The 18,944-nt window shown below is 52.0% G+C and overlaps 1 protein-coding gene across 14 annotated transcripts in view; it reads left to right on the top strand.

Annotated features, from left to right (window-relative positions):
• The window catches only part of AKAP13 (A-kinase anchoring protein 13), a 314,895-nt gene extending 297,144 nt beyond the window's left edge, over nucleotides 1-17,751 (top strand). For all 14 annotated transcript variants that reach the window (XM_043921539.1, XM_043921537.1, XM_043921536.1 and 11 more), the window contains 7 exons: nucleotides 4,604-4,765; nucleotides 5,475-5,545; nucleotides 6,000-6,044; nucleotides 7,970-8,020; nucleotides 8,986-9,408; nucleotides 11,712-12,045; nucleotides 13,138-17,751. In XM_043921539.1, coding sequence (XP_043777474.1) covers nucleotides 4,604-4,765; nucleotides 5,475-5,545; nucleotides 6,000-6,044; nucleotides 7,970-8,020; nucleotides 8,986-9,408; nucleotides 11,712-12,045; nucleotides 13,138-13,187 — 1,136 coding nt within the window. In that variant the 3' untranslated portion in view covers nucleotides 13,188-17,751. The remainder of the gene's footprint in view (nucleotides 1-4,603; nucleotides 4,766-5,474; nucleotides 5,546-5,999; nucleotides 6,045-7,969; nucleotides 8,021-8,985; nucleotides 9,409-11,711; nucleotides 12,046-13,137) is intronic.
• The last annotated feature ends 1,193 nt before the right edge of the window (nucleotides 17,752-18,944 follow it).

Genomic DNA, 18,944 nt, shown 5'->3' on the forward strand with positions numbered 1-18,944 from the left:
AAAACATGTTTTGCTTCAGTAAATTATTATCAAGTGAGCATCCTTATAACTATTTCCCAGGTCAAGAAATAAAATGTGGCCAGATCCCTAAAAGCCTTTCCACATCTCCTGTCCCCATCACAGCTCTCTCTTTCCCTCCCACAAGGCACAGGTATTATGACTTGTAGAGTAAAGACTTAGGTTTCTTGATGGTTTTATGTGGCCATGTAAAATCATATATGTGGTTTTAGGCATGTTTATAGACACTGTGATTTAGTTGTGTCTGTGGTTTTTGATACTCATTTTTAAGGTTCTTCATTTACAGTCCTCCACCTGCCCCACCATCCCTTTCTTTTCCACACAGGTTATCCGTGAGCTTTTTGGCCTACAGGGTTCTCTTTTTGGACTTTATTCATGCAGTGGTTCTGTTCTTCTGCCTTCTGTTTCCTTCAGATGCTCACCTGGGTTTGGGGGCTCAATTGCTCAGAGGTGAAACCCCTTTGGCAGACTGTGTTCCTGTAGTGTTTCATCTGGAGCCACAAACTGTCTAGTTGTCTTTTTTATTATTTTTTGTAACATATAGGAGAAGCACGATAAGGATAAATCTTTTTTTCCCTATATTATGTACCAGTTTTCAAAATAGTGAACTGACTTATGGTCATACTCTGAAAGTGACTGGTACTGTTAAAATATTATTATAGACTCATGGATTTAAATATATCTGATGGGCTTTGAGCCATTGCACTTCTTATCCTTATTGAAAAGGTTTAAAAGGGCCTCCCTCTCTGCCAACGTGCACCTTTTCATGTTGCCTCGGAACCCTTTTGACATGACCCCAGCGATCTTTGAAAGCTGTTCTGCTGTTTGCTCTGTTAAGATGTTCCGGGCTCATCTTGTTTTCTGCACATGTCTGGCATTAGCCTTTCTCTGAGAAGCTGTAGTTTCTTCTAGTGGGAAATGATGTCTCAGGACCACTATCTAGGTGCTGGGGGTGGTTGTCACTGCTGGGCTTTTCACTGTTAGTAGGTGAGGCCTTTTCAGTGGACCTCTTAGGTGGAAATGTGTATGTGGGGGGTGGTAATGAATTACACTGGTATATTTTTAGTTCACCTTGTGAACTACAGTGTTTTTACTTGTGTGCTCAGCTGTGTCTGGCTCGTTGTGACCCCATGGACTGTAGCCCTCCAGGCCCCCCTGTCCATGGGATTATCCTGGCAAGAATACTGGTGTGGGTTGCTGTTCCCTCCTTCATGGCATCTTCCCAACCCAGGGATCAAACCTATGTCTCCTACATTGGCAGGTGGATTCTTTACCACTGAGCCACCTGGGAAGCCCCGTTTTTACTTAATCTCTTCTGTATTACACCTGTATCTCTTTTCTTCCATATTGTGAATCCTTGTTCTTAAGGATGCATTATAGAAATAAAGTATCCTATATTTACCCTAACACACAGGTACTAATATTACTATCACTAAATAGGACTCTTACATGCTATGTCCGCCCATCCCCCCGTTTGATCAATGGTACTTTGTCTACACTGTCAACTTGCAACCATTGTGTATGACACTCCCCTTTTTAGACCTGTAGTCTTCATTCTGCAGGAATCACCACCAGTTCTCATCCGCAACCCTCCAGTGATTTTGGATGTCTGAAGCTTACTCCTTAGTTCCTCCGAAAGATTCATGAGGATAATACCCCCCAAGTCCTTGCATACTGGTGATAACTTGTGCCTTTATCCTGGAAAGTCTGTTCTACTGGATGTAAAATCCTTGGTTCCCAGTTTCTTCAAGTACCCTAATTCTCAAACGTGTTACTCATTTTTCTCTGACGTAAAACATTTCAGAGTCCAGTCATAGTGTGATTTCCCCCATATATAAGTCACATGCTCTTCGCCTTGACGCCCACAGGATTCTTTTCCCTAAATCCAGGTTGTTTTACTAGAATGTGCCTTGGTGATGGTGATTCTGGAATGATGTTCTCAGGTTTACAGTGTTCGATTCTGATTTATAGTAGCAAACTTTTCAGATTTCAGAGATGTGTTCTTATAGCTCTCAGTGTTTTTCTTGTGCGCTTGCTTTGATTTTCTTCCTCAAGAACTCCCACTATCCATATTATTACATCACCTTTGCCTGTCTTCAGCACTTCTTGCTTTCCCAGAGTGCTTTTTTTATATCTTCATCTTTTTAACATGTAAATATATCCTTTCACCTTCTGTTTTCTTAAGTCATTTTCTGTTGGGTTTACTTGCTCTCAGATTCTAGTTTAGTTTTCGAAAGGGGTGGTTTTTTTTGTTTCTAGTTATTTGAGTTTTGCCACCTCCCTTCTGTGTCTCTTCATTCTGACTAGGTTCTTCCAAATCTTGAGTCTTTTTTTTTTTTAAACCTTGTTAGCTCACTTACTTTATGGACATGTCCTTCTGATGTTCTTTTGTTATGTGTAGGGCAGCTGCACCCCTTTTTCTTTCTCTTTTTTCTTAACTTTGTGTGGGATTTGACTTTGATATTTTTCTGTCACTCATTTTCGTGTAAAAATTCCAATCCCAAAGAAAGGCAATGCCAAAGGATGTTCAAACTACCGTACAACTGCACTCATCTCACACACTAGCAAAGTAATACTCAAAATTCTCCAAGCGAGGCTTCAATAGTATGTGAACCGAGAACTTCCAGATGTTCTAGCTGGATGTAGAAAACGCAGAGGAACCAGAGATCAAATTGCCAACATCTGTTGGATCATAGAAAAAGCAAGAGTTCCAGAAAAACATCTTTATTGACTACACCAAAGCCGTTGACTGTGTGGATCACAACAAACTGTGGAAAATTCTTAAAGAGATGGGAGTACTAGACCACCTGACCTGCTTCCAGAGAAATCTGTATGCAGGTCAAGAAGCAACAGTTAGAACCGGACATAGAACAATGGACTGGTTCCAGATTGGGAAAGGAGTCCGTCAAGGCTGTATATTGTCACCCTGCTTATTTAACTTATATGCAGAGTACATCATGAGAAACACTGGGCTGGAGGAAGCCCAAGCTGGAATCAAGATTGCCGGGAGAAATATCAATAACCTCAGATATGAAGATGACACCACCTTATGGCAGAAAGCGAAGAAGAACTAAAGAGGCTCTTGATGAAAGTGAAAGAGGAGAGTGAAAAAGTTGGCTTAAAGCTCAACATTCAGAAAACTAAGATCATGGCATCCAGTCTCATCCCTCATGGCAAATAGATGGGGAAACAGTGAGAGACTTTATTTTCTTGGGCTCCAAAATCACTGTATATGGTGACTACAGCCATGAAATGAAAAGACACTTGCTCCTTGGCAGAAAAGCTATGACCAACCTAGACAGCATATTAAAAAGCAGAGACATTACTTTGCCAACAGAGGTCCATCTAGTCAAAGCTATGGTTTTTCCAGTAGTCATGTTTGGATGTAAGAGTTGGAGTATAAAGAAAGCTGAGTGCCGAAGAATTAATGCTTTTGTGTTGGAGAAGACTCGAGAGTCCCTTGAACTGCAAGGAGATCAGACCAGTCCATCCTAAAGGGAATTAGTTCTGAATATTCTTTGGAAGGACTGATGCTGAAGCTGAAACTCCAATGCTTTGGCCACCTGATGTGAAGAACTGACTCATCGGAAAAGACCCTGATGCTGGGAAAGATTGAAGGCAGGAGGAGAAGAGGACGACAGAGGATGAGATGGTTGGATGGCATCACTGACTAGATGGACATGAGTTTGAGTAAACTCTGGGAGTTGGTGATGGACAGGGAGGCCTGGCATGCTGCAGTCCATGGGGTCGCAAAGAGTCAGACAGAACTGAGTGACTGAATGGAACTGAAACTTTTAGGCTCAGATGGGTTTTTTCACTTCATGGACTCATCTATTGTCTTCCTGCAGTGTTTTTAGAAGATGACAGTGACTTTTCTTAGGAGATTCCTGGCCTCTTTTCTCCTCCCTTTTTCCACATGGACCTTCTTTTTCCTTCATCTCTCCTGCTCAATTTCTACTCCACGTTCAGATCTTTCTCCTTCCTGTTGGACACTGCTGCTCTAGAAGAGAACCGTGGCTGGTCGGGTTTGATAATTCAGATGCTCAGACTTCCCTATCCCCCTGACCTCACTACAGGAGGGACAGAAAGCCTGCCACTTTCCACTGCTGTTCTCAAATTGGCACACCTCACTTCCTGGGGATTTCTTTTTGGCTACTTCTGGTCTGACTGCAGGAGCCATGCTCGTTCCAGTAAATGACTCTGCCTTCGCTGTATTGTGCTTACTCAGTCGTGTCCGACTCTGTGACCTTTTGGACTGTAGCCTGCCAGGCTCCTCTGTCCGTGGGGTTTTTCAGGCAAGGATACTGAAGTGGGTTGCCATTTCCTTCTCCAGCCTTTCCTGTACCCTTTCTACATTTCCTAGATCTCACGTGAATAAGGCTGGAGGTTTAATCTGTGCATTTCCAACAGAATCCAACTACAACACCTGTCCTTAGCTGAGAGCTTTCTGTGAGCAAAGGAAGTCTCGTAGTCTACTTTGGGATTTTCTGATCATCTTCCCGGTGCATATAATGTGTTAATTAGGAGATTTTCTTATTTCCATTGCAAGAGGAGATGTCAATGTTTCCTGTTTCCTCTCTTCCAGTGGAGATCCTGCAGGGTCTGGTGAGTGGCAGCCTAAGAGGCTCTCTTGGGCAGGTCGTCAGCAGCCCCTCGGAGCAGGAGGGCGTGGTTGGCCCCGTGTCCCTGCCCCGGAGAGCGGAGACCTTTGGAGGGTTTGACAGCCATCAGATGAACGCTTCAAAAGGTCAGTGGGGTGTTGTTGTTTTTAATATAACTGTATTTATTTATTTTTGGCTGTTCTAGGTCTTTGTCGCTGCACAGGCTTTTCTGTAGTTGCGGTGAGCTGGGGCTACCGTCTGGGTTTGGTGTGTGGGTTTCTCACTGTGGTTTCTATGGAGCACCGGCTCTAGGGCACGCGGGCTCGGTAGTTGCGGCACGTGGGCTTAGTTGCCCCGCAGCATGTGGGATCTTCCCGGATCAGGGATTGAACCCGAGTCTGTTGCACTGACAGGTGGATTCTTGGCAGAGAAGCCCCCAGGTCAGTGGTTGTCAGCTCATGTGCTCTTCTTCTGGGCAGTCGTTCACCATCACAACGAAAAACTATCTGTACTCCACCACCTCTGTCCCGCTCAGACGGTGAAGGTTTTAGTGAGGTCTTAAGTATCCAGCTGCTGGAACTCAGGGACCTCCATCTGCGTTGAGTTCATTTTGAGTAATAAGAGGTTTTCCTGGGATCTCAGCTGAGCTATAGCAAAAGGGGTAATAAGACTGGTTTTTTCCTTTCTGCTCCTAGTTCTTCTGTGTCAGTAAAACTGTTTAATAATCATGTGGCTGCCCTTCTACTGGCATTACCAGGATTCAGAAGTATTTTGAACCCAAGCTGTGTATATAGTATTTTCTTGGCTAATCTGTTTTGCAACTTGAAAAAAATACTTGTTTGTTTGTTTGTGTAGGAGGTGAGAAGGAGGAGGGAGACGATGGCCAGGACCTCAGGAGAACCGAGTCGGACAGCGGTCTGAAAAAGGTATTTCTTCCTAAGAGACACTCCCTCCCTCTGTCTTCCTGGGCCCTTCTTCTAAGCTCATCATCTTGAAATTAGTCCACTGTGATTGTGTTTTGGACGCCCAGTTTGCCCTGTTTATGTCCTACATCATCTTGCGAGGAAAGCACTTTTCTAAACAAACAGCACCGTTCGGAGCCCCGTGTTCTTGGCCGTTGGGCCTCTCTGGTTCTGGACATCACGTTCCAGCACACAGCTCCGCCGGCTGGACTGGTTTCACTGAGAGCCTTGTTTAAACACACACCACCCCCACCTGAACTCATTGCAAGGCTTCCGCAACAGTTCAGCCTCACCTCTTCACTGCCCTAATGTAGAAAAGAATGAACACGGGACGTCACAGCATAACTTAGACACACACTGAATATAAATTTTGCCTCAATCTTCATTTTTTTTACATGCACTTTTTATTATTTTATAGGGTGGAAATGCTAACCTGGTATTTATGCTTAAAAGAAACAGTGAGGTAAGAACACTATGAGCTCTTTAAAGGAGTATGATTTTGTTATAGTTGCTCGGTTGAGCCTGCTCGGTTGAGCCTGTTCGTTTCTGCTTTGCTGTCTTGAGCAAACTGTGCTGTCATCGGCCCCAGGGCATCGTCCTGACGGTTTTTTGCCAGAAAATCGCTGCCTCTTAAACCAGGCTCTGCTCCTCTGTCCTTGAGCAGCCCCTTGCTTTCTTTGAACGTGGGCCGCGACGCTCCCACCGTGGCGTCTGTCCATCCACGCACGCTGAGCAGAATTTGTCGCCAGCTTAGCTCTAACTTGAACCTGGCACCAAAAGCTGCAGTGTGAAGCGTGACAGAGGAACTTGTGAGTGATTCTGCACAGTGACTCAAGTTGAGTTTTCTTCTCTGAGCACTGCTTCTGACTCCATATGTCACTCTAAAAAGTAGCCCAGGCGTCCCCTGGCTAGAGATCAGGTTCCCTGCCTTCCACTGACCCTGCAGGGTAACCCAGGTCTTTCACCGTCTCCCCGTCTCCTTGGGTTCCTCTGAGGAAGTCCTCCTGAAGGCTCCAAGCTCAGTGGAGTCTGCACATGTGACATTGTCAGCAGGCTGGAGCTAGACCCGGGACAGGGGGGGCGAGGGTATACCTCTCAGGTTGTACTCTCTGCTTCTCCTGCTTTTCATAGAACACCTTAAAATCCCTGAGGGGCTTCGTTTCAGAATTTCAGATGCAGGGAATCGCTCCTTTTTCCCCTGAAACACAGAAGCTGTTTGTCTTCTGTGCTGGCCTGTTAGTCTGCACACTGTGACACATTGAAGGAACCCCTTCAGTGAATGAAGTAAACCTGCTTCCACGCAGACCGTCCCACTCCTGTGCTGCTTAAAGAGCAGGCCTTTAGTTGTTTTTTCCACTTGCCAACTCCCCTCGCCCCACCCCGCGCTGAGTGAGAAGAGTTGGGTAAGAGATCGTAGGAGACCAATGGCTTCCAGGCATTCCAGCACGGACTGCACACTACAGGTGCTCAGCCAGAGTCAGCTGGCCAGCTGGGACTTCTCCTCCTCTCTGTTAATTAAGAATAAACTTAAATGAGGGGCAAAAAGTATTCTCTGAAGAGCTAAGCCTGATAATTAAGTTTTTGTGTTTTCAACTAAGATAAAAGGAATACATGTTCATGGTAGAAGATTGGAAAAACATCCAATAATGTAAAACAGGAAAACAAGTAAATATTCTACCGCTGAGAAATAGCTACTATTATTAAATGTGTGGTGTTTTATTTTCAGCCTTTTCTTCCACAGGACATGTATTTATGTGTCTAAGTTTATGTGAGTGTGAATTGCATAAAAATAGTTTGCACAGTTTGTTTCAATACTCCCTGGAACTTCATATCCTGCTTTTTTTTCTCTTAACACTCGAGAAGCATTTTCCTGAGATGTTTGTACAAAACATGCTATTTAACAGCTGTATATTATTATGCTAGTTGCCATAATTTAATCTTTCCAATGGTCAATTCTTTCTCTGCTTTTTTGCTTTGTAAATGATGCAGCCAAGAGCATCCTCATACTTTTTTTTTTTTGGCAAGGCTATGATTATTTCCTCAGCATGCCATCCTCTCCCTAGAAAGGTTATACTGCATTCAACCCTGTCAGTACAAGAGGATTCATTCATTCTCATCATGCTTTCACCAACACTGGAATTCTTTTTTAATTGACATTTTGTTGGCTTGATCATTTCAAGTAGTTATTTCATTTTTGCATTTTTGTGACTTCAAATAAGGTTGAATCATTTTTAATATGTTACATATTCGACCATTTGTATTTCTTCTTTCGTAAATTGCAGGTTTATGTTCCTTGCCTGTTTTTCTCCTAGAATGTTTTTTCTTTTGCTTATGAATCTGAGAGCCTTGCTGGGGTCTGAGCTGACGGCTTGTTGATTCCTTTTGCAGCAGGTCATCCAGAGCGTCGTCCATCTCCACGAGCTCCTCAGCACTCTGCAGGTACGTGCCTTTTCTCCTTTGTCCCTTCATTTCCTAGTTGAGAGGGAGACCGACAAGGGTGTGGCTGGCCTGGATCTTTGAGGTTTATACATTTCTTACAGGTAAATACAGCCCTCAGACAAGAGAGACTGGCTCTCATGATGAGGAAGATTCCAAAATGCAGTGGTTAAGGTCCCCTGGCAGAGGGAATGGCAACCCACTCCAGTATTCTTGCCTGGAGAACTCCATGGACAAAGGAGGCTGGTGGGCTTAGTCCTTGGGGTCAGAAAGAGACATGACCGAGCAACTTACAGTACACTACAGAGTCTCACTGATCTTCTAAGACTAGAGTTGCTGAGCAGGTGGTGGACGGCAGGCACCCAGATCACAGTTAACAGCTGTGCCCCAGAGCGCAGGGGGTGCGGGCCTTCACAGAGGAGATGCTTCCAGTCTGGACGGCCTTTGTAGGTGTCCGACTTTTTGCACCAGTGGTAAAGAACCTGCCTGTCAGTGCAGGAGACATAAGAGAACGGGGTCAATCCCTGAGTCGCGAAGATCCCCTAGAGAAGGAAATGGCTACCCATTCCAGTATTCTTGCCTGGAGAATCCCATGGACTGGAGCCTGGCAGGCTGCAGTCCATGGAGTTGCAGAGAGTGGGACACGACTGAGCGCACATTCACACACAGTATCCTCAAATTCGGGTCCCTTCCTTTCTTAAAGATCTGACCAATCCAGTTCATAACTCCTCCCACCGCCAAAGGCACACTCCACCCCAGACAAGGCTGCTGACTGCAAAATTGAAGTCTTGGCACCATTGACCTTCCCGCTTGGTTGCCGCCCAGGGTTATCCTAGAGTACTTTCCCCAGAGCAGCTTAGAAAGTAGGGGAGGGCGCCAGCCATGCTCCGGGCGGGCGAGGCACGCGGTCCCCTCTGGTGGGCACCGTGCCCCCTCGTGCCCATCGCCCCCTCTGCGTCTCCCCGCAGGGCGTGGTGCTGCAGCAGGACAGCTACATCGAGGACCAGAAGCTGCTGCTGAGCGAGCGGGCACTCACGCGGACGGCGTCGCGGCCCAGCTCCCTCATCGAGCAGGAGAAGCAGCGCAGCCTGGAGAAGCAGCGCCAGGACCTGGCCAACCTGCAGCGGCAGCAGGCGCAGCACCAGGAGGAGAGGCGGCGGCGCGAGCGCGAGTGGGAGGCCCGCGAGAGGGCGCTGGCGGAGCGCGAGGCGCGCCTGGCGCAGCGCGAGGACGAGCTGCGGCGCGGCCGCCAGGACCTGGAGCGCGAGCGCGACGAGCTGCTGCAGCGGAAAGGCGCCTACCAGGGCGACCTGGAGCGCCTGCGCGCCGCCCAGCGGCTGCTGGAGCGCGAGCAGGAGCAGCTCCGGCGGGACTCGGAGCGGCTCAGCCAGGTGCCGGCGGGGGCCGGGGGCCTGACGGCCTCGCGGGCGGGGTGCCGGCGGGGGCCGGGGGCCTGACGGCCTCGCGGGCGGGGTGCGGCGGGGGCCGGGGGGCCTGACGGCCTCGCGGGCGGGGGTGCCGGCGGGGGGCTTGACGGCCTCGCGGGCGGGGGTGCCGGCGGGGGCCGGGGGGCCTGACGGCCTCGCGGGCGGGGTGCCGGCGGGGGGCTTGACGGCCTCGCGGGCGGGGTGCCGGCGGGGGCCGGGGGGCCTGACGGCCTCGCGGGCGGGGTGCCGGGCGGGGGGCTTGACGGCCTCGCGGGCGGGGGGCCGGGGGGCCTGACGGCCTCGCGGGCGGGGGTGCCGGGCGGGGGGCCTGACGGCCTCGCGGGCGGGGTGCCGGCGGGGGCCCGGGGGGCCTGACCGCCTCGCGGGCGGGGTGCCGGCGGGGGCCCGGGGGTCCTGACGGCCTCGCGGGCGGGGGTGCCGGCGGGGGGCTTGACGGCCTCGAGGGCGGGGTGCCGGCAAGGGCCCGGGGGGCCTGACGGCCTCGCGGGCGGGGTGCCGGCGGGGGCCGGGGGGCCTGACGGCCTCGCGGGCGGGGTGCCGGCAAGGGCCCGGGGGGCCTGACGGCCTCGCGGGCGGGGTGCCGGCGGGGGCCGGGGGGCCTGACGGCCTCGCGGGCGGGGTGCCGGCGGGGGCCGGGGGGCCTGACGGCCTCGCGGGCGGGGTGCCAGCGGGGGGGTTTGACGGCCTCGAGGGCGGGGTGCCGGCGAGGGCCCGGGGGTCCTGACGGCCTCGCGGGCGGGGTGCCGGCGGGGGCCCGGGGGGCCTGACGGCCTCGCGGGCGGGGTCCTGACGGCCTCACGGGCTGGATGCGGGGGACGGAGGGAGGCCCGACAGGGCGTGGGTGTGTGTGTACATACGGCTGATCCGCATTGTGGTGCAAAAGAAACTAACTATGCTAACTAAACTAATTATGCATGCTAAAGCAGTTATTCTCCAATTAAAAAATCCCCCTCTGTGTGCCCAGCATGGAGGAGAGTAGGCAGATAGAATATACAGTATATAAAGGCTGACTTTATAGAATCTGTTTGTGCATCCGCAGAGGGGCAGGTGAGGAAGTGAGTCTTTTTCTTTTTGTCTCTAAGGGGTTGAGAAGTGCATGTAAGTTTGGAGTTTGGCCAGGCCAGTGAAGGGGGGTACCTGGCCCTTGCCCTCAGCCTGGCCAGTTTAGGCTGGGGTGGCCTCAGTGTCTGTGAGGGTGGCGGTCAGCCATCCAGGATTTGGGGAGCAACCCCTCTGTGCCACGTGAGAAATCAGAACCTAAAGGACCTTGTTGCTGAACAGAGAGAACGCACTGCAGGCAGCAGGCAGCCGGTGCCTGAGCTTGGCGAGCAGTGAGGGCTCTGATGCCCGGCTCAGTGAGAGAGCACACGCGGTGGGGTCAGTGGGCATCAGCTACAGGGACGGGCCCAGCCCATCTGGGCTCTGCTTCATCCCGATGCGTCTCGCCACTGTGGATGAAGCCTTTTCCTGCAGCCGCTGCTGATTCAGGAAGGCCTTCCACCTGTGGGGAGCACACCGCCCCCCGAGTTTGTTTCAGTGGTGGTCCCTGGCCCTTCTAGAACAGGAAGCCAGAGCCTCCTGGGTGTCCTGATACCCATGTTGCCATTCGTTTGCTCGACTGACCTTCACCAGTGAAGGAAAAGGACCCTGACATCTTCCAGAGGCGGGGCAGTTAGGCTTCATGCAGAGGTTTCCAGGTGTGTGGGGTGGCAGCCAGGGGCCAGGCCGTGCTTCGTGTGACGCAAGAATGGGTTCCCCAGGGAAAGCTGCCCGGAGAACACAGAGTCTATCTCTTTAATCTTCAGTTTGACTTTTGACCAGGATCTTGGTGTAAGCACGTCTCCACCTGCCCTCTAACCTAAACAGACCTCTCTAATCTCTCGGCCCTGAAATAATTATCCACTCCTGCATGTAAGTCAGTCACTGGATAAGCAGCTCTTCCTGCCTCTCCAGGGGATGGGAATTGTGAGCTGCCTCATTGAAGGTGCTATTCATTCTTTACAGCGCTAATAATAGAAGTAGTCAAGGTATAAAGATGGTCATTTAGCACTTCCGTAGATACTACAGGGGGTGGGGAACGGAACTGAGAAGTTCAGGGTATTTCAGCTTCTCGAGAGTCCAAGGCAGTGAGTGTACACGGGGCTGACACGCCAGCGTCCCCAGTGACCTTGTGCAATGCTCACTGAGCAGTCACTGAGGACGCTGCCGGTCCCCCAAGTGACATCCCTTCTCTCCACCATGTACAGGTTTCATATCAAAACACCAAGCTGCTGCGGATCCCATCCTTCTCTCCGAACCCCGAGGAGACCCCCTCGCCACCTGCACCTTCAATAACCAAATCAGGGTCATTGGACTCAGAACTCTCAGTGTCCCCCAAAAGGAACAGCATGTCTCGGACACACAAAGAGAAGGGGCCTTTTCACATGCTGGGTTCCGCCAGCCAGACAAACAGGGCACCAGAGGCTCAGAGCCAGACCCCAGTGTCCACGTCCACGTCCACCCGCCTGTTCGGGTTAGCTAAGCCAAAGGAAAAGAAGGAGAAAAAGAAGAAGGGCAAAGGAAGCCGCTCACAGCCCGGGGGTAAGTCACACACCAGGTCTCCCTCTGGCCGCGCCGCCCCTGGGGGCTTTAGCAGCACAGGAGGGGTTTAAAAAGAGGCGCCTGCCTTTCGGGCGTGTAGAAGCTGACCCACGTACGTCTCACCAAACCCACTGGTTCTGCCCACAGCGGGCTTTGGGACTTACACTGAGAACTGAAATCCAGGGAGCCTTTAGGAGCCCACTCTGCGTGGCGTGTGTGCAGAGTAGAGCGCGGGCTCCTTTCTCACACTCACTGTCCAGACGAGGAGCGGAAACTCAGTGACTCAGTTACAGTCCTCCCTGCCTTGCGGCCTGGTCCAGTAATAAGCTGCTTCAATGGAAAGCTGAATTTGTTGCGATCTCATAAGATTCTTAATCAGTCACTAACTTTTTTGTTTAAAGACACAAGTTGAGATACGTATATAAAGAAATTTCTACTGTAAAGGAGGATCACTTTTTTTAAAGATTCTATATATTCACATGTAAGTACTTTCCCTTACCATGTAAATATATTTAAGTGTAAAAGATGCAAATTGCTTATATGCTATTGTAAAGTTTAAAGCTTTACATAGCATTTCAAAAAGCAGTAAAACTGACGCTGTTTTCTCAAAGACCCAGGGGAGAAAAGAAGAATAATGTACTAATAGGTGCTTGGTGAGCCTTTTCCGAGGGCAGCTTTAATCCTGCAGGAGATACAAGGCCGGTGTTTTTGAGCCCAGACACCCAGGAACCCTGCAGCTCAGGATTAGCTGAGTGCCTGCCAGTGCCGGGCACACGATCAGACCACACGACACGAGGTTGAGTCCTTCTCATCAGGATTGGCCTCTCTCTTCTGTGCGGGAGGGTGTAGAGAAATCCCTGTTTTCAGGCTTGTCTTCTGTCGCGTTCAAGGATCTGTAGACACACGGGACATCATTGAGGACTTCATTCACTATATCAGTGAGGGGGCACCACAGCAGAAGTCATCGCCCACCTGCCCAGCATCTGTTTGCATCCTGGGGGACTTGTGTTTAGGGAAGACAGAACAGAATTTACCAATGAAAAGAGCAGTTTTGTCTGAATTTCTTTTTCCCTCTTGGCTTCCTTTTTCCAGACGGCCCTGCTTCGGAGGTTCCCGCTGAGGGGGAGGAGATTTTCTGCTGACCGGTCCCACTGCTGTCCTGCACGGTGACCGTTCACCCCCGCCATCCTGTGCGCACTGCCCCCCACCGATGCCCGTGCCTGGCGGCCCTCTCTGCTGCCCCGGGGCCTAGGCCCGATGGACATATGGTCCTGGGGGTCAGGGTGGGGAAGGAGGCCCAGGATTGCAACCCAACCACTGGCCAGTCCTGCTGAGGTCACATTATAATGAGGATAGTGGCCCCGGAAGTCCAGGGGATGGTTGTGACATGTCAGGAATGCCTCGAGGCCGAGAGGGTGTTTGCGAATGTGGTCTGAAGCTCTGGGACAGAACCAAAAATCAAACCACAGGTAGTTTGCGCTTCATCTGAATGCGTACAGTACCCGTCTGTATAGACACATGGAATACCACGGACCGTGCATGGTCTGCACTAGACGCCTGGCGGGCTCAGCTCAGCTCAGCACGAGGGCACTGCCCCCCCACCACTCGGGGGCGTGTGCTCTGAGTCTCATCCGGCATTCCCCCCGGTCTGTCTCCTGGCAAACCCACCCGTGCACACTTCACCCCCACTGCTGTGTGTATTTCTCACTCAGAAGGGATGGCAAACAGTTGTGAATACCAGTGAAAGAAGGCTGGATATCTTTAAAAAGCAAATGATCCTGAAACACCTTGATTTTGGTGTTTCAGTCACTTCAGGGGGAAAAAAAAAAGTAATGTCATCAGATCTAAAAGAAATCCTATATTGGCTTTCCAAGATGTTTGCTCATGGATTCTGGGCACAGATGAAGTGGAGAGGCTACCTCCCCGTCATCCCTGCAGAGTGACACTTTCCGGTCATCACTGGCCATTCGCACGTGACCGCGACCCCCTGGCTGTCCCCCTAGGGCCTTGCAGTGGCTCCCCAGGGAAGCTGTTCCTGCCTGCGCCCCCGCCAGGGGAGAGGGTGGCCCCCTGGCACTCCTCTGCCTGCCCTGGAGCCACCTGCCTCTTCCTCCGGGGTGGGGTGACCGCCCTATCCTAGGCAATTGGCTGAAAAGCAGGTGCAGGTAGGCGCATTGGGCGTATGAAGTGGTTCCCTCCAGTTCAGACCAGGAGACAAGCTGGTCCAGAAGGTATGGCCTGGAAGGGTCTCCTTCTGTCAGGAGGCCTGGCACAGTTTTGATTTCTCCAAGTTTTGCAGTCTAAAGTTCTGATGGTTATTGTATTCTGTCCCTTGAAGATGCCACAAGTGCTGTCTGCATGTTCTTTTTCCTTCTTTCTTTTTTTTCTGTGTTTCCATCTGTATTCCTGGAGGCTTGTCACCAGCCGCCCGGTGCAGAGCGTTTCCCCGTGAGGCCCCCGCAACTGCCACGCTTGTTACCTGCCTCGTGGCAGGGGGAGACCCTGGAAAATTCTGTGCTTCCCATGTGGCCTTTGATTCCTGCCTTTCGCCCCTCAGGAGCATAGGTCTTTGAACTTAACCTTTCTAAAAACAAACAGATCTGTACCTTGGTGCTTGTTGATGAATTGCAAGCTGGTCTTGCAGATGGAGATATCTATCTTTCAGTTTATTTGAAAGAGGTCTGGTTTAAAAGTTTTAGCTTTAGATTTGTTTTATTTATTTGTGTGCCGGGTGCGTGTGTGTGTGTGTCCGTGTGTGTGCGTATGTGCGTGTGTGTTAAGGGTGAACACACCAGCTCAACGGTTTTGACTGTGTCCAGTCAGGCAGCCCGCGCTGCATCCTCACTCCTCCAGGTCTGTCAAAGTGCCTTGAAGGCCCAAAGGAAAATTAAGGGTGGTGGGTGAAGTCCCTTTCCTTCCCTCCTCCCACCCCAACCTCATTCTTTGACCAAGAGAGGTCTTCTTCCTTGCTTGAGAGTTAAAAAAACTTGCCACCCATGGGCTCCATGTGCCTCGTTTTTATCACGGCAGTCTCTTACCCTTCAGAAATGCTTTGAGAACCAGCTGATCTTCTACTGAACCTCGATATGCGCCCCCAACCCCATCCCCTAACCAAAGACCCTGAACATTGGAAGGTTAGGTTTCCTCCGCCGCCGATCCCTGCGGCTCTGAGGATGGCTGGCCTGCTGTGGCCTTGCTTAGACCCTGGGGAGCTTGGCGCTCTGTCCTTGTCACTGGTTCGGGGTCCCCGTCCTGCAGAGAGCGGCTCTGCTGGAAGAAGGGGCTGGTGAATGGGGACCTGCGTCCTCCCGGCGTCCGTGTAGGCCCGGCGCCCCTGGCTCTGGGCGTGAAGCTGGCGCTCGGTGCTGGCAGCCTTGCTCTCACACAGGCTCTGCCCCAGAGGCGCCCAGACAGTTTCTGTTTGTCGCCACACAGCTGGATCTCAGTTTGAAAGTGGCCTTCATTCCCACCTAGTTGTGAAGTTGCGGTTGCCTTGGCTGTTTGGTGATAGTTTTCTGAAACACTTGGCCCTCCGCCTGCGCCCCACAACTTAAAAAGTAACTTGGTCGGGTTGTGCTTGGACAGGCTTCAAATCTGAATCCGAGGGCGTCTCCCCCTGACTCAGACCTGTGCTTCTCCGTGCCTTGGTTCCCCCTCCCTGTCCGGTGTGGGGTTTGGGGAGCCACCTAGGATTCCTGCTGCTCCTGCTTTTGCTTCAGACCTCGAAGCCGCCTCCGACCTCGAGGCCTGTCCTGGCTGCTGCGGTTTCTTTCCTGTGAGAAGGGGCTGCCTCTCCGGGCGACTCAGACTCGGCGCTCCACAGCGTCCCCGAGCTGGGAAGGCCAGCTTCTCAGCTTAGGGAATCAGGGGCCTGACCTCCCTTGTGTTTAGGTTTTGGGGAGCAGATGGAGACGCCACCCAGGGTCCCCAGGTTCCCAGAATCTCGTGAGTTCACCTGGAAGGAGGCTGCGCCTTCTCTCAGGACTCCGTCATCTCAGCGGTCGCTGTCCTAGTCTGGTGACAGGCGACGTGTGCACTTTAAACGCTCCCCACGGTTGGCTCCACTTCCGCGACAATCAGCTATTGACTGTTTTCTTTGAAAATGGAGAGGCTTAAAAGCAGCCCCAGCCTTTACCAACATTCCCCCCTCTGCCGCCAGGAGAGCTGTCTGTGGGGAGGAGCTCCCTAACGAGGTTTCGGTTTTTATTTGGAAAGGTACGAACCTACCTTTTATCCTCTCACGTCTCAGGGTAATACCACTAAAAGTTGTTCTTTGCGGATATTCTCCTGTTACTTGTTGTCTTCCCAAGCCCCTAGTTTCAGCAGTAGGGAGCACGCGCTGTAAGACCATCGGGGTTTGTTGCCCCTTTGGAGGCTGGGTGTTAGTGTGTAGGGGTTTATAAACAGGCCCCACCTTAGCTAAAAGGTAGCACCATTAGCCTTAGGGCCAGACCTCCAACCCAGAAGGTGTGGTTCACAGAAGTACTCTGTAATTCATCCATCGGACCCCAAGGTTCTTTTTTCCACAGCCAGTTCTTGCTCCCAAGGATCTGTTGTCAGCTTGGAGCTGTGGGTGTTGATGCAGCATTGATGGGGGGCCTGGTGTGCCCCGTGGACGACCAGGCCCAGGGGCTGGTGCGGGGCAGAAGTTGGGAGAAACGGACTGGACGGTGGGCTTCAGCAGCCGATAAAGAGGGTGGTTCGGACGGGACCCCAGCCACTGCCGAGGGCTCTGGACATGCTTGGACTGCAGACGCCCAGAAAGAACCCTCCATGTCGCGGTGGCAGGGACCGAGGCACGGTGCCCGCCATCCCGCAGTGGGGCCATGGGACATGCTCACCGGCAGCCCCAGGTCACAGCCCACCTGGCGCCTCTGCTCCAACCTACCCTCAGAGACAGGAAGGCCAGGGGTTCGTTTTGGTTGGCTTCTTCATTTTCTTTCTTGCAGTGTAGCGTAACATTCCTAGTTAACCAGCGCTTTGAAATCTACTGCCTGCTGGCCAGGTTTTAAGACGAGAAGTCTTTCAGTGCTGCCGTAAGAGGGAAAAAGACAAAAAAAAACACAAAGGCTTCTTTGCATGTACCAGTCGAATTTAATTTGTCAGAAGCTTAGCTGGCCTTGAGTTCCTTCTCCATCTTGCGAAGGTTTAAAGACGGGCAGACCCAGCTGGCTGACGTGTCTCCTGCCGCGGACAGCGGCCGCCTGCTCCGGACCCCGGGTCGCGCCGAGCCTCTGCTCACCCCGCCCTCCGCCGCCCAGGCCGCCCCGGGCTCCGGGGCCCTAATGGGCCACCGCAGTCACCGTTCCGTCTGAGGTTCCCGGCGTGTCACCCCACCTGCCGCGCAGGACACCCCAGGACGTGCAGGAGGGCGGTTCCCAGACACCTGATACCTCTGCTGTCCTTTCGTCGTTTTCAGATGCTAAATGGACATTTCTGTGCATTTATTTCTATTAAATAAAGAGGGGTTAAAACCCAGATGCTGTATATTAATTTGTAATTATGTATAAAGTAAAAGCAGTTTTAAACTGTAAAGGTTTTTTGTTTTTGTTTTTTTTTTTCAGTGTGTTTCCTGGAATTTTGCCACAACATACTGGCTTTGTATTTTATTTATCTTCCTTTCTAGTTATCGGCTTCAGACCCTTGTAAAGCCCCCCTCCACCTTCCAAAAAAAAAAAAAATAATAATAAATGTCCTTTAAGTCTCGATGGTGACTCTGATTTATTCCTGTCCCGGTGGGCCTCCTGGAGTGGGTCCCAGGGTACTCGGTTCCGTGAAGGGCCCGCCCCCCTCCCCAGCTGTGAGTGAGCCTTCAACCCAGTGAAGCCTTATTTCTGTACCTTCGGGAAGGACCGCCCCAGAGCACAAAGTGGTTCCTGGGGAGCTCAAGTCCCCCAGAGCCAGACCCTAGCCTGGAGGCGCCAAGAGTCAGAACCATTTCCCGTCAGATAAGTGCGGTGAGAAACTTCCTTGTTACAAGGAACTTGTTATCCTGCTGCTGTAGATCCTACTACATAAAAAGGATGAATGTCAGTTTACCTCTCTCTGCTGACTTTTCTCCAGCCCGTCCCACCCCCAAACAAGGCAACTGCCAAAAAAACAAATTCAGGGAGAAGAATCTGGTTTGCATGTAGCTCCTCAGGGATTTACTGTGTCTGGTCCTCAGAAATTGCTGGGATGCACGGTAGGAGCTGCTGTTCCTAACCCTAACCCGCCTGCAGGCGCCTCCCGGAGCCGGGCCTGCCCTGCTGTCCCTGCAAGAGGCCCCTGGGTGCGGCTGGTCACCCAGTGTGATGCGAAAAACAGAATCAGTCCGGATTCACAGCTCTCTGCTCCCAAGCTCCCCGCCCCTCCCCACGCAGCGACAGCCAACAAGAAGGAAGTCCTGCCGGGTTGCCAAGCACCTTCTCTCGTTCCTTCTAAAGAGTCCTGCAGCCCTGGCAATAGCTGCCGCCCCAGAAGCCAGGGAACAGTGGTCCCTTCTCTCCGCCACCCGCCCTCGGCCGTCAGGGCAGCTGCGGCGTCTGGACGCCCCCAGCAGGGCGGGAGAGTGGTTCCCACGGCCCCCGCCAGCTCCTGACTTGGGTCTGAGCCAAGGACAGGCTCCCGTCGCCTGGGAGGCAGGAGAGGGGAGGAGGTACCATCCTTTGTTCCAGGAGAAGCCAGAGGCACAAAGCTGGGCGGGCTCCGTGAGGACCAGCCATCCATCCAGCGAGGCGCAGAGTCCCTGCCTGCTCCTGAAGGAGAAGGGGCCACTTCTGCCCGAGGACCCGCACCCCGCTCAAAGGGAAACCCAGCCGTGCACCCAGGAAGTGAGTGTGCTAACTGATGCCGCAGGACAGAGACAAGAGTCATGAATGAAGCCAGCGAGCCGGAGGAGAGCCTGCTGGGCAGGGAGG

The sequence above is a fragment of the Cervus elaphus genome, chromosome 13, assembly GCF_910594005.1.
Source record: "Cervus elaphus chromosome 13, mCerEla1.1, whole genome shotgun sequence".
Taxonomy (NCBI): domain Eukaryota; kingdom Metazoa; phylum Chordata; class Mammalia; order Artiodactyla; family Cervidae; genus Cervus; species Cervus elaphus.